At 32.9% G+C, this 13330-nt stretch overlaps 1 protein-coding gene across 1 annotated transcript; it reads right to left on the minus strand.

Annotated features, from left to right (window-relative positions):
* Nucleotides 1-8424: 8424 nt before the first annotated feature.
* LOC115981373 (receptor-like protein 35) lies at nt 8425-11700 on the minus strand. Its single transcript, XM_031103517.1, has one exon. The coding sequence runs from the start codon at nt 11698-11700 to the stop codon at nt 8425-8427; it is 3276 nt and encodes a 1091-aa protein (XP_030959377.1).
* Nucleotides 11701-13330: the final 1630 nt, after the last annotated feature.

Raw genomic sequence — 13330 nt, forward strand, 5'->3', positions numbered from 1 at the left:
CCCGTGGGGTGGAACTCCTCGGAGCTGATCCGAGGACCTTTTGAGGCCTTATCTCGGTTGCCCAACGACGGACTTTCTTCCGTGAAGTCCGGCGTTGTTGAGATATTTTTCCCATGTAGTCTTCCTTTTTTTCGGAGGTGGGATCAGCCCCCCTCAGATTTACTTACTTCCTTATTTTATACTAGCTTGCATTCGCTGTCCTTCGTCCACGTGTAGGGTCAATCTTTACAAACACTGACATTTGTCCCATCAGTCCAATCCCGGAATTGTTGGGGATGGTTTGATAAAGCTGCAGAGTACGGCTCTGTCAGGCACTGGGTCTTATTTGGAAGGGTAGTAAGGATAACTTCCCCAAGGTATTTCGGACCTTACAAATTCGTCCCTATGCCAGTTTTACCCCTTTATTCCGGTGGGGTTATGGATCTGCCGAGGACTAAACTGTCCTCGGCTGCCTCCCAAAATTGTTTTGTGCTCTGCATTGTAGAGCTTGGGCCACAGCTCTCCTCGGATTGGGCCTTCGGACTCTCTAAGGGCAAATGGGCCTGGTCCACGAATTGTTGGGCCCCACAACAACTATTTTTATGATTTTTGTTTTTATTTTTATTTTTTATAATTTAATAGTTACAATAGGAGAGGGGAGTGAGGATTAGAACCCTAGATTCTATGGACATATCAAGATGTGTCAACTAGTTAAGCAACAACCATCTTTATGATTTTTAGTTTCGAAAAATTCCAATGGTTTTCCAAGACAACATGTTGATTAAGAAATTGGTATGTTTCCTATCCTAGTAAACTGCTCCATGCACCATGAGTACTTACATTTCCATGCGCACGCACACGCACACGCACATAGACTCACAAATTTTCACCCAACAAAATGTTGAGGAACATCATATGTAAGCTATTATTTACAAAAATCTCAATCCAGAAAATTAAAAAAGAAAAAGAAAAAGAATCATCTTAGAAAATTTCATCTTACTAATCTTTTCCTAGTCTTATTATTTCATCTATAAAAAATAAAAAGTGAATTGTAAGAAGATACTATTGGAAGTAACGTGAACAACACATACACAAAAAAATAATACAAATTTTAGTCATCAATAAATAGTAATAGAAAGAATGAGTCAAGTTCTATCTTGACTACATTGCAATTTACGGTGATGAAGAGGGGATGAAGCCATCATTGAAGTTATGGAAGATATTTCCAGTGAGCCCGCCCGCACTGAATACTATTACTAGGGCCTATGTGTTGGATTTCAAATTTTGGGCCTGATGGGCATGAGATGAGGGTTTTCTCTTTGATTCGGGTCATTGTGTGTGTCTCCTATTTTCATGGATAGGGCCGAACTTTTTTCACCATGGGCTTTTGTGGGGTCGAGGCTATGGGGTCCACTAGAACGGTGCAAATGTTGGGTCCATTACTGTTGGGCTATTGATGGTCCAAATGTCATAGTGTTTGTGAGAACGGTCACAGACTCACAGCTGGATTTCCTTTGACTCTGGCTTGCTACTTGATTTAACAGTGATTGGCATAGCAGTGCCAACTTAGGGGAATATTTGGTTTCAAAGAAATTCTTTGTGGTGCAACAAAGTCTTAAATTGCTGCATGATTTCCAGTCTTGTTTAGATTGCTCCGCTACCTCATTAAGATTGCTTTGGTTTAGCAGAGGATGTATCTCGTTTCAATTGCATTGGGGATTAAACTCTGGCGTTGGGGTAATTCCGTGACTGTGTCTCATGTTTAGGATGAGTTTTTAGTTCTTGGCTGTGTGCTTTGTTGATTTTAGTAGCTCTAGCTAGTAGCTATTGGCTATTGGCTATGTGCCTATCGCTGCAGAGGGCTGAGTGATGTCTGTTCGATTTAGGCTGCTTGACTGCCTCGTTTTTCTCTGTACCATTTGTTAGCTTAATACAATTCGAAGTTTCTAACTGATTCATCTACAAAAAAAGAAAAAGAAAAAGTGAACGATCATCATTTTGTAAATTATTACTTTAAGGATTAGTAATATTTGAGACAACAAACAAGTACCGCTAGCCGCTAGGTTCTCTGTCGCCCACTTTCCTTTTTTTTTTCAAAAAAAAAAAAAATTATATTATGGAAAATGAATATTTATGTAAATATCTCATTCTTGTAGGCTTAGCCAAGTGGAATCAAGATTGCCAGGCTGAGGTCATGGCTCATTACATAACTGAATATTTTAAATTTCGTTTCATTCTAGTCATTCCTATCAAATGCAATGCACATAACTTAATTAAAATGATTGTTTACAATCACTTAATAACAAGACTCTTCCCTTTATTGTGATTGAATTTGATCACAAAGAGTTTACCTGTTTACGTGACATTGAAGATTATTGAGAAAGCAAATGTAAGTGCTTTCGCACAACAAATGACGATAATGTAAATGGATTATGCAACACATACCCTGAATAGTCTTGGACTCTTAGTTGAATGCGACGCATTTATTCTTGATACAGGTGATAAATAGAAGTAAAGTTGAAAAACCAACAAAATTAATATTATTGCGAGGGATGTCAAATCTCTCTTCTTCATATCGCTATAAGATCCAAGCTTTTCTGTAGATTATTTCGATTTTGATACCAAGATTGAAGCTTTCCTATTTATTCATCCTTTTTCTGGGCATAAACTATAAACAATCAACAGATATCCCACCTTGCTAGCTCTAAAGCTCCTCTAATTGAAGATCTTCAATCTAAAACTTCAAGCAAAATAAAAAGTGTTAAACAAAGGTATTATTGAAGAACAAAGAACTTTAAAAAGTTCCATTTGGTAGAGGAGTTTGAGACTTTGAGTAATGTTATTTGGGTGTTTTTGATATACGTGTGGGTGAAAAAGTGTATTGAAATGTGTATAAAGTTGTTTAAAATGTAAAAATATGTATTTGAACTTGCTCACCAAACATGGCAGAATTTTGTAAATCTTTTGCTAAATCAGATGTCTGATTTCTTGACTTGAAACTTTCTATGGAAGAAGTTTTGGAGAGAGAGAGAGAGTGCAACCTCATGGAATAGGAGGGTGCAAGCTCACACGTTAGGCTGTGATTTAAAAGAGACAGCTAAATTACATTATAAAATCATTTAAGTAGAGAAAGACATCCTAGCTTAACCCCTCCTAAAAAAAATAAGGAAAAAAAGAGAATCCACAATACCCCATCAAAGCTCAATGATGATTAATCATTTTTGCTAAGTTGAAAATGATTAATGTGATGTAATGTCGATCTTGGGTTAGAGTGCATTTTTCTTCCCATAATTGAACAACACTTGGTTGAAGCAAAATGTGATTGACATAATTTAAAAGTTTACCTTTGTGCATAATTGGAGAATGATTGTATTATTTAAAACTCGTCAAAGATATGAACCAAATACTCACGCTAAGATCACATTCTTTTTTGGGTTAATTAATAGGTTTGTGTTTTGGTGCAATAATTTTTTCCCCTAAGTCAACCAACATAACGTCCAAATCCAATGCATCCTGTAAGCTGACACGTAGTGAGGCAATATTATTGGTATGAAAAATATTTATTTGTACACTTTTTGTGTACATAACTACATATTTTATGCACCCCAAAAAAAAAACCCTACATATTTTATGCACATCCCATGAAAGACAGGGTTCTCTAGGTTGAGTTAAAAAAAACGTATCCTAGAGGTTGTAACTGATGGATGTTTCTGTGCAATAGGGGAGGAACATGTTTGAACCTTGTAGAAACTATAATCTATCCTCTCGTTGAATAAAAGATGTATGGTTGAGGGAAAAAAAAAAAAATATCTCCGCCTTAATTTGATTATAATTGCGTTACATCTAAAGCAATGTTCTCTATTAGAACGAGTGGGCCTTTATCCATCTTTGCCATTCAAAAGTGAACCAAAACCTAGGTATGGAAATAGCCAAATAGGGCCAAGTAGTAAGCATTAAGCAGCATTAATTGATTTTTTTAATTGGATCTCTTCTTATAATGTAATATCCCAACATCAACAAATCTTAGGTCACAAATATTTTTTGGGATTGACTAAAAATCCTCAACAAGATAGTTAGGGTCGATCACATATCATCAATTGTTGAAATAATAGTCTAGTCCAATGAGACAACAATTCAAAAGACTTCATAGCTCAAAAGATTTAAGAAATTCACAGCATTACCTTCTAAAATATGGTTTAAAGTTAGACTTTTTAGATTGGCGGCATTGGATAGAGCAAGTAAGGCCAGCTTCATAGCTTGGGCTTCTACCTTAATGCATTTCCCTCTTTGATGAAGAAAATTAGTCCTAAGTATGAGTGAATCTTCCATCTTCAATCCCTGCATGCTACTGTGAAGGCCACCCCAACATCCATGATAGTAGCATCAAAGTTTAACTTCCCTTTTACTCTTCTAATTAGCCCCCCAACATCCATGATAGCAGCATCAAAGTTTAATTTCCCTTTTTCTCTTCTAATTAGCCCCCCAACATCCATGATAGCAGCATCAAAGTTTAATTTCCCTTTTTCTCTTCTAATTAGCCCTTCCTGGCAGCATGTTCTTGAGCTTTTGTCTTCTTAAATTATCAAACTACACTCCTTTTGTGCATTTGGATTAGCATATTTTCAATAATTTATTTATTTTATGACTTTCCTTAACAAGACTATTAACTAAAACTAGTGTATAACCCCGTGCATATGCACAGGTACAATTAAAAATAATTACAATTATACATTTTTTTTAGAAGAGTTTCAAATTATATATAGTATTAGCTTATATTTTTTTAAAACCATACATTTCTAAAATATATAATGGTTTCTCATTATATATATGTGTGTGTGTGTGTGTTTTCACCCAATAATTCACTTTCCACAAATATTAAAAAAAAAAAAAAAAGAATACATGGTGGAAAATTGAACTCCAATTGAATCTAATTTAGAATCTAATTAGATATGGAATCTTCAATTTTTACACTCAATAATCACCTAACACAAATTTAAAAATTAAATGGGATACGTGTCTCATATAAATTTTTGAATTTTTGTGCTAAGTGAGTTATTGTTCACGGAGCCAATTCCTAGGGGGAAAAAATCAATAAAATATATGATAGTAACAACGATAGGAAAATTCAAATAAAATTTCGGATTAAATTGTTACAATCTGAATCAAAAGTTCCAGTAGAAAGACAAGGTGGAGTAAACCACTCCAAGAAGGTGACCAAACTTGCATAAATATAGAATAATAAATCCCTCTCTGGAAAATTTACATTGTTCATAACCTTAACCTTCAAGATCAATTCATTGGAAATTTTAAAAATATAGTGACTCACATCTGCCATCCAGACATGTAAAACCGGGTCCTTTCCAATTTGCATGAGATTCCATTTACCACTAAGTTCCTTTGTAGCCTGCAAAAAGTATCTTCCATCGGTCCACGCAGTGCTTTCTTCACTGTTATAAGTGCCAAACCTGAACAAAAAGCCAAATATAAGGGAAGTGAATTTTAGGCATAATGTGCATCTAATCACATATTAGCAACTTATAACAAATGTAAAGATGCAAACTTTGTAAGTGAAAGCTAATGATTAAACTAAATTATCAACATTTTAACAGAATGAAAATATTCTAATAACATTTCCAAAATTCAAATTAAAATAAGAAAACACTTAAAATTGAATAAACTTGTTTCTTAAAACTGACCAGCACTTCCGGTGAAGCCAGAAACAAATTCACGCCTTTTGTCCCGTTCTGATACATACTCGCTCTGCAATAAGAACCAAATTAAATGTGATGATGATGATGATGATGATGAGTAACATGGAAATACTGTGCATGTTAAATTGTGTTGCTAAAAAAAATAATAATGCCAAATTCAAGATTTAAAATTAAAAGAAATAACATAAACGATGAAAGATTCAAATTCTGAACTGCTAAATGGATCAGAAGCATGATTTTTATATAAAAAAATAACTAAATTTCTATATTCCATCAAATTCAAAATTTCCAAATTAGAAGATGCAAAGTGTTTGCTTGCGAAAAATTGAAAAAGAAAGAGGGAAAGAGGAACTTGATGATAATCTTTAGACGGAACAACCAAAGCATCGAGAGGTGGAGAGTGAGAAGCCACTAGATACCTCAAAGCACTCAGAGTGTCTGCCATCTCTCTCTCTCTCTCTCTCTCTTTATTTTGTTGTTTATGATTGTGATTGTGACCAATTTGGAGTTTCGTATTATAGAGAGAACGTTGCTTTTATATTGCAATAGAGGAATAAACTATTGATGAATCTAATCTAGATTCATTGCATAAAAAATGCGATGCAGATGCTCTTCTCTTCTCTTCTTTGGCTCTGCTTACTTTTTGGAAATTTCTTGTGTTCACTTTTTATTTTTTATTTTTTTTATTGAATAGTGAACTCAGTGCATTTCATTCCTATAAAAATAGTCACGTGTTGCCATCCTGATGGCTGGATGCATTGTACCCAAACTAAGTTCTTATTGTAATCGCTTTGGTTTTCGTGTTTAGCAGCAAAATTAAGAAAACTTAATTGATATAGTAACTTACTTAGCACAAAAATTCAAAAACTTATACGAGACACGTGGCACAAAATTGGAACTTTGATTTAGAATTCTAATTTGACTTTCTCTTAGTTTCACCTATTATCATATACTAGCTTGTAACCCTATACATATTGTAACCCTATATATATGCATGGATATACTTAAAAGATATACATTGATATGCATGATATAATTCTTACATATATAATTTAAATATTATTGACAGTCATTCTTATATATATATATATATATTTAACTCTTTAAAATGTTTTGTAAGAATATTAGTAGGTAGAAAATGTAAATTTTCCATTTAAAAAAAATATATTTTTATGTTCATTAATTCTAGACTCTTTGGTTTTGTACACAATAATTCACTTGAATGGATATTTATGATATGGCCCCACATTGAATTCCAAATTAAGAAATAAAACTCTCTCTAAAAATAAATAATTTAGGGCATATGGCACAAAATTGGACTTCAATTGTAGAATCTAATTGGATTTTAGAAAGAGAGGGAGAGAGTGAGAGTCTGAGAGAGAGGACTTATAAATTTGAATTGTTTTTAGTTATAAAAAAAGGCTCATAAATATAAAATCATTCAAACTCTCTCTTCCTCTAATTTTATATATAGTGTTAGATATATATGATTATATTTTTTATGATTTATTTATGTTAGACTCCTCGTTTTCTATTCTAAATTAACTCATTTACAACAAAAATTAAAAAATTTCGATTAGATGGGACATGTGTCGTAAAATTAAATTCTAATTAAAATTCAATTTTTACACTGAACTAACTAACTTGATACAAAATTTTTAAAAATTTTAATTAGATGAGACACGTGGTGCAAAATTTGACTCTAATTAAATTCCAATTTGGAATCTAATTGGATTTTCTCTCAGCTTTACTTATTAATATATATATATATATATATATATATATATATATATATATATATAGATGAATAGATGACTTATAAACTTGAATTGTTTTTAGTTTTACCAAAAAAAAAAAAAAAGGCTCATAAATATAAAATCATTCAAAAATTAATTTTTTATGATTTACTTATATTGGACTCCTCATTTTTTATACTAAATTAACTCATTTGGTGCAAAAAAAAAAAAAAAACTTAGATTAGATGGAACACATGTCGTAGAATTAAACTCTACTTGAAATCCAATTTTTGCATTGAATTAATTCACTTGGCACAAAAATTTTAAAACTTAGATTAAATAGGACACGCAGCGCAAAATTAGATAGATTCTAATTGGATTTTCTCTCTACTTTACCTATCATTATTATTATTATTATTATATAGATTCTTATACTATACATATAAAGAAAAACACACAATTATACTATTTTATAAGTGTAAATCAATAAATTATTGGCAAATGTATTTTTTCTAAAAAAAATATTATGCACTACAACTACTAATTGAATATTTAATATTTTTTGACAAATGACTTTAGGCACTCATTAAAATTTAAAAATGCCCCCCGTTTTAAGATGAAAATGGGATCAAAGTACTATTGGGGGCTATCAATCTTCAACTAACTAAAAGGGTCACTACAGACCATTGGATAACTAGCAAATTAAAATATTACAAATCACGACTCTACATTGTCCCTTGTGACTTTTATTTATTTATTTATAGAAGTGTTTTAGTGATTTGCATTAAGCACTGGTCTGTTAGTGACATACTTTATATATATATATATATATATATATATATATATATATATATTATTGGTATACTTATATACAATGGTAAGAATCATAATAATTATTTCATTACACTGAACTAGGCTTCTCTTATTACACACTTATATAAACACAATTATTACAGTCGTTGTAAATCTGTAGCAAGTACCTTCGCTAGTGTCAATCTTCAACGACGTAAGTTCACTCCAAAATTTCTCATTAGCCAATCAGTCCTTCTTGAGGTGACAACATGTCCGGTAAGTAATCCAATTACCAATCCACAAGTATATCCAATCACTACCACTTTCCAACAAAATCCTTCTCCTAATGATGATTCATGTCTCATTTCAGAAGTTGGTATCTCATTATTTCCACATTTCTTTGACAACTGAAAGCCACACAAACCAAAGTTTCCCTCGAAAGAGGAACTTTGAAATGTTAGAAACTGCCCACCTTGTGGAATAGAACCAAAAAGTTGATTTTGAGAGAGGTTTAAATACTCAAGAAATGTGAGACTTGTTAGCTGCTGAGGGATTTCACCAAAGAGGCTATTTTGAGAAAGATCCAAAGACTCAAGCGCAATTATGTTTCCCAATGATGATGGGATATGGCTCATAAATTTATTGCATGATAAATTGAGTACAATTAGCCCCTTGAGGTTCCCCACACTATCTGGAATTTCTCTAGAAAACCTATTGTCAGAGAGATCAATAGCTGTGAATATGGTCAAGATTTTTACCAATTCCAATTCTACTCCCTTATTCACTATAGTCAGTGAATCTATATAGTAATTGGAAGCGTTTCCCATGTACCTTGATTCTGATTTGTCGTAGCCTGTGACCCTTGAGATTGCACTCCAATTTTGAAAGAACTCTGATGGTAACTTGCCAGAGAAATTATTGTGAGAGAGGTCAATGACATGTAGCTTGGATAAGCCAAAATTTACATGCGGATCCCATATAGGACCTTGGAATCCATTAGCTCGCAAGACAAGAATTCGTAACTCTGGTAAAGACTCCAACCAGAAGGGGAATGCATCGTTCAATTTGTTGTTTCCAAGATTCAGAACTTCTAGCATTTGACATTTAACCAAAGATCGTGGAATCTTCCCCTCTATTTGGTTGTGATTCAAGTCTAGTGTCCTCAAACTACATCCATTTATGAATGTTTCAGGCAAGTTTCCTTGGAAGTGGTTATTTCTCATAGACAATACAATAGAGTTGCTTGAGTTAAGCAAACATTGTGGAATCTGACCGATCAATTGGTTATTTGACACATCAAGAACCTCCAGAGCATGCATCTTACAAATCATTGGCGGGATACTTCCGGTAAAATTATTTTTTGAGGCAAAAAAATAATTTGTAGACAATGGGGGAATAGGAAATGACTCTTGCAACATGTTGGAACTCAAGTCTAAAAGGTACAATTTTTTCCATGGAAGAACTATTGGTGGATGCTCAAATTTGCTTAAAAGGTTAAAAGAAAGATTTAAGTAACCCAATGTCTCTTTTCCAACATTCCAAAACCATTTAGGTAATTCACCTTCAATTTTGTTGTTGGAAAGGTCTAAAAATTGCAATTCATTTTGGGCTTCTAGAAATTTAGGAAATTCAAGCAAATCGCAAGAAGACAAATACAAATATGAAAATTTGGGGATGGTTGAAGGGATATTTGTTTTTGAAACCATTACTTTGTTACCTGAAAGATCGAGATCTCGAAGCTCTTTGAGCTCGAAGAAAATGTCTAGCTCCACCTTGCCCTTTAGGTTGACCGAAAAAAGATCTAGCTCCTGTAGCTTAGTGAAATTGGCAATTGACCTTGGAATTGATTCATTCAATTTGTTTTCACCCAAACTCAGGACCTTTAATGGTGATGTAGAGATGTTTTGGAATTTGAGAGGGCCAGTGAGCTGATTGTAATCTAGATGTAGTATAGACAATGACGGGGTTGTAAACAAAGCCGAGGGAATGGTCTTTGTCAGTGAGTTATATGACAAGTCAAGGACAGACAAATTAGGAAGCCTACATATTTCGGATGGGATTGGCCCTTTCAATTGACTTCCCGAGAAATCTATTGAACGGAGTTTAGTATTATTTGTTAGCCAAATTGGGAAGCCACAGCTAAAATTGTTTTGTGAAAGGCTTAAGAATTCTAGTTGTGTAAGATTTCCCAAGAAAGATGGTACTTCCTGAGAGTAAAGGATGTTGTTAAGTTTCAGAGCAGTGAGTTTTGCAAGGTTTCCCAATGTAGATGGAAGCTGACCATGAAAATTGTTATATGAGAGGGAAAGATAAGTAAGCTGTGATAAGTTTCCAATAAAAGGGGGAATTGCCCCTGAAAAATTACTTGAACCAAGATTCAAATATTTCAAAGACTTGAGGTTTTCTAATGTAGATGGAAGCTGGCCATGGAAATTGTTATATGAGAGGGAAAGATAAGTAAGCTGTGATAGGTTTCCAATAGAAGGGGGAATTGCTCCTGAAAAATTACTGAAACCAAGATCCAAATGATTCAAGGACTTGAGGTTGCTGATTGAACTGGGCAATTCCCCGAAAATAATTGTATCAAAAAGACATAATTTCTTCAAGGAACTACGATATTGAAATTTGGGAAGAAAACCAACGAGTTTTGGGTTATATGACAGATCAATGGCTTGTATCTTGGGAAATAGGAAAATATCTGAGGGAAATTCACCCTGCAAATAGCACGAAGATAGAGAAAGAGAAGTCAAGGAAGACAAATTTGCCAGTGATTGAGGTAGTGAGGATGAAATGTTCACGTCCTCTAGATGAAGTTCTCTCAAACATGTCATGTTCTGGACAAGTGCTTCAAGATCAATTCTTCTGAGATCCAACAATTTCTCATAATAATCACCACCAACAAAGTATTCAAAATAATTGAAAGAGAGATCAAGTGAAACCAAATTGGATAGCCATGAAATTTCCGACGGGATTCGGCCATGTAAGAAGGAACGAGAGAGGTTGAGATGGGTCAACCTTACAAGCTGACCAAATTCAGATGGGATTGTGGAGAAAGTGAAGTTGTTGAGGGCAAGTTTGAGTTTTCGAAGGTGACGAAAACTAAAGAGGGTGCTGTTAGAGTTGAGAGACCCATAAAGCCAACTATTGCTCAGATCTAAGCCAATAACCTCACCATTCTGTGTATCGCATGTGACCCCATCCCAGGAACAGCAATCAGTATCTGCCTTCCAAGACTTCACCTTTGGATAAGAACCATTATAGTAATCAGGGTAATCATAGTAATAATAGTAATTATAGTACTCAGGATATTCAGTATACATTCTCTTTTCAACAAATTCTTGCCTTAGTTGCAGCAAATGAGCACTTTGGTCAGGGAGGCAATGATGTTGAGAGGAAGTATTAGAGAAAGTTTGAGAATGAGAAATGAAGAAGAAACAAGAGGCAAGGAATAAAGGCAAGTATTGATGATTCATTTTCCCCATACTGAACATCTTTACAGCAGAGGAAGTAAATGGAGAATTGGGTGGCAAGTGTTATAAGCGACAAAGAACCGATGATGAGTGGATATTTATACACACAATAATGCAGATAATGGGAATGGGAGCCAAGTTGAAAGTACTAAAGTAACTGGATATTTATCTTTATTTTTATTTATTATTTTTTGTGGTCAAAATCGAATTGGATTTCACCATATTGATTTGAAAGGACCGTCTGATATAATTAGAATCTTAAGAGCTATCAGTATTGACTGGAATTTTCTTTCCATAATACGCAGTTGTGATAGTGAAGGTGCTCATCTTTCCATACCCCGTTGTGTTACTGTTTTATTTGTTATGGGTTTGGGTCTCTTTTACTAATTTCATATTTACAAACAATGATTATCTGTAACAATTGTTTGGGTGATAAACATTAATAAAATGTTACTAATATTAGCACATATTCCAGATGTAATGGCCAATCACTTTTCCTTTTTTCTTTTTCGAGATAATGGCCAATCACTTGATAAATCGAAGTAATGGACCCAAGCATCTATATATATATATATATATTAAAAATAATAATAGAGGACCTTTTTTTTTTTTTTTTTTTTTTTTTGAGGAAGAATAATAGAGGACCTAATAACATTAGGAATGCCGAATAAATGTTTTCTCAAAAGGAAATTTTTATTGAAATATAATTTAGCAGTGATATTTTTTGGTTGTTGAGGTAACAAATATCTTATCAACAAAGTGGAGGATATCTGGTGCAACTAAAATTCTTAAATCACATTCTACCAACCGCTATTCAAACTGGCTTGGCTTCCAAAAAAAAGAAGTTTGAGGAACATCATATATGAGAACAACTTACGGAAACCTCACTTTAGCAATGACAAACAACGAATAAGTAAAAGACAAATTTACCATTTGATTACATCTTCTTCTCATATTTTTCATGCTTACAAAATTTCTTGAAAATTAAATATCAATAGCTATGTCATCAATAAATTGTTTAAATTGCAAGTTTTGTAGTTTAAAATTATGCATAAACTATAAGTTTGTAGATCATATAATAAATAAAATTTGATTGACACAAAATTTGACATGTGTACTAAGAGCATAAATAACATACAATTCAACGATTAGATTTTAAAAATATGTAATAATGTTTATTTTATTGAGAAAGGTTGTAACTTTAAGCTACAAACAATTTTGTAGCTAAACTTTGTTCATATATAAATAAAATGGCTAAAATATTGTTTTTGAACCTAAATTTCGTATAAATTTAAAAAAAAAAAAAATCAATAGTTTAGGGAGGAAAAAAAAACTTTTTACAATAATTTTTGAATTAAAAATGAACTTCTAAAACTGAAAATTGACAAGTATAATATTTTTAATAGTTTAGGAGGAGTGGGAAATGAACTGTTTAAAGTTCAGAGAAGAAAAAAAAATCCACGTAAAATTTAGAGATAAAAATAATATTTTAGCCAAAAAAATTTAATAGAATAGGAAGTTTTCTTCTTATTAATCTTTTCATAATCCCATCATTAATTTCATTTTAAAAGAATAAATAGTGACTGTAAGAAGATAATATTAGAAGTAACATGAAGATTAATCTCCTCTTCTCCTCTCCCTT

The sequence above is a fragment of the Quercus lobata genome, chromosome 3 (genome assembly GCF_001633185.2).
Source record: "Quercus lobata isolate SW786 chromosome 3, ValleyOak3.0 Primary Assembly, whole genome shotgun sequence".
Classification (NCBI taxonomy): Eukaryota; Viridiplantae; Streptophyta; class Magnoliopsida; order Fagales; family Fagaceae; genus Quercus; species Quercus lobata.

Excerpts from the sequence above, each read along its gene's own strand:
- LOC115981373 (XM_031103517.1), bottom strand. The coding sequence starts at position 11,700 with ATGGGGAAAATGAATCATCAATACTTGCCTTTATTCCTTGCCTCTTGT.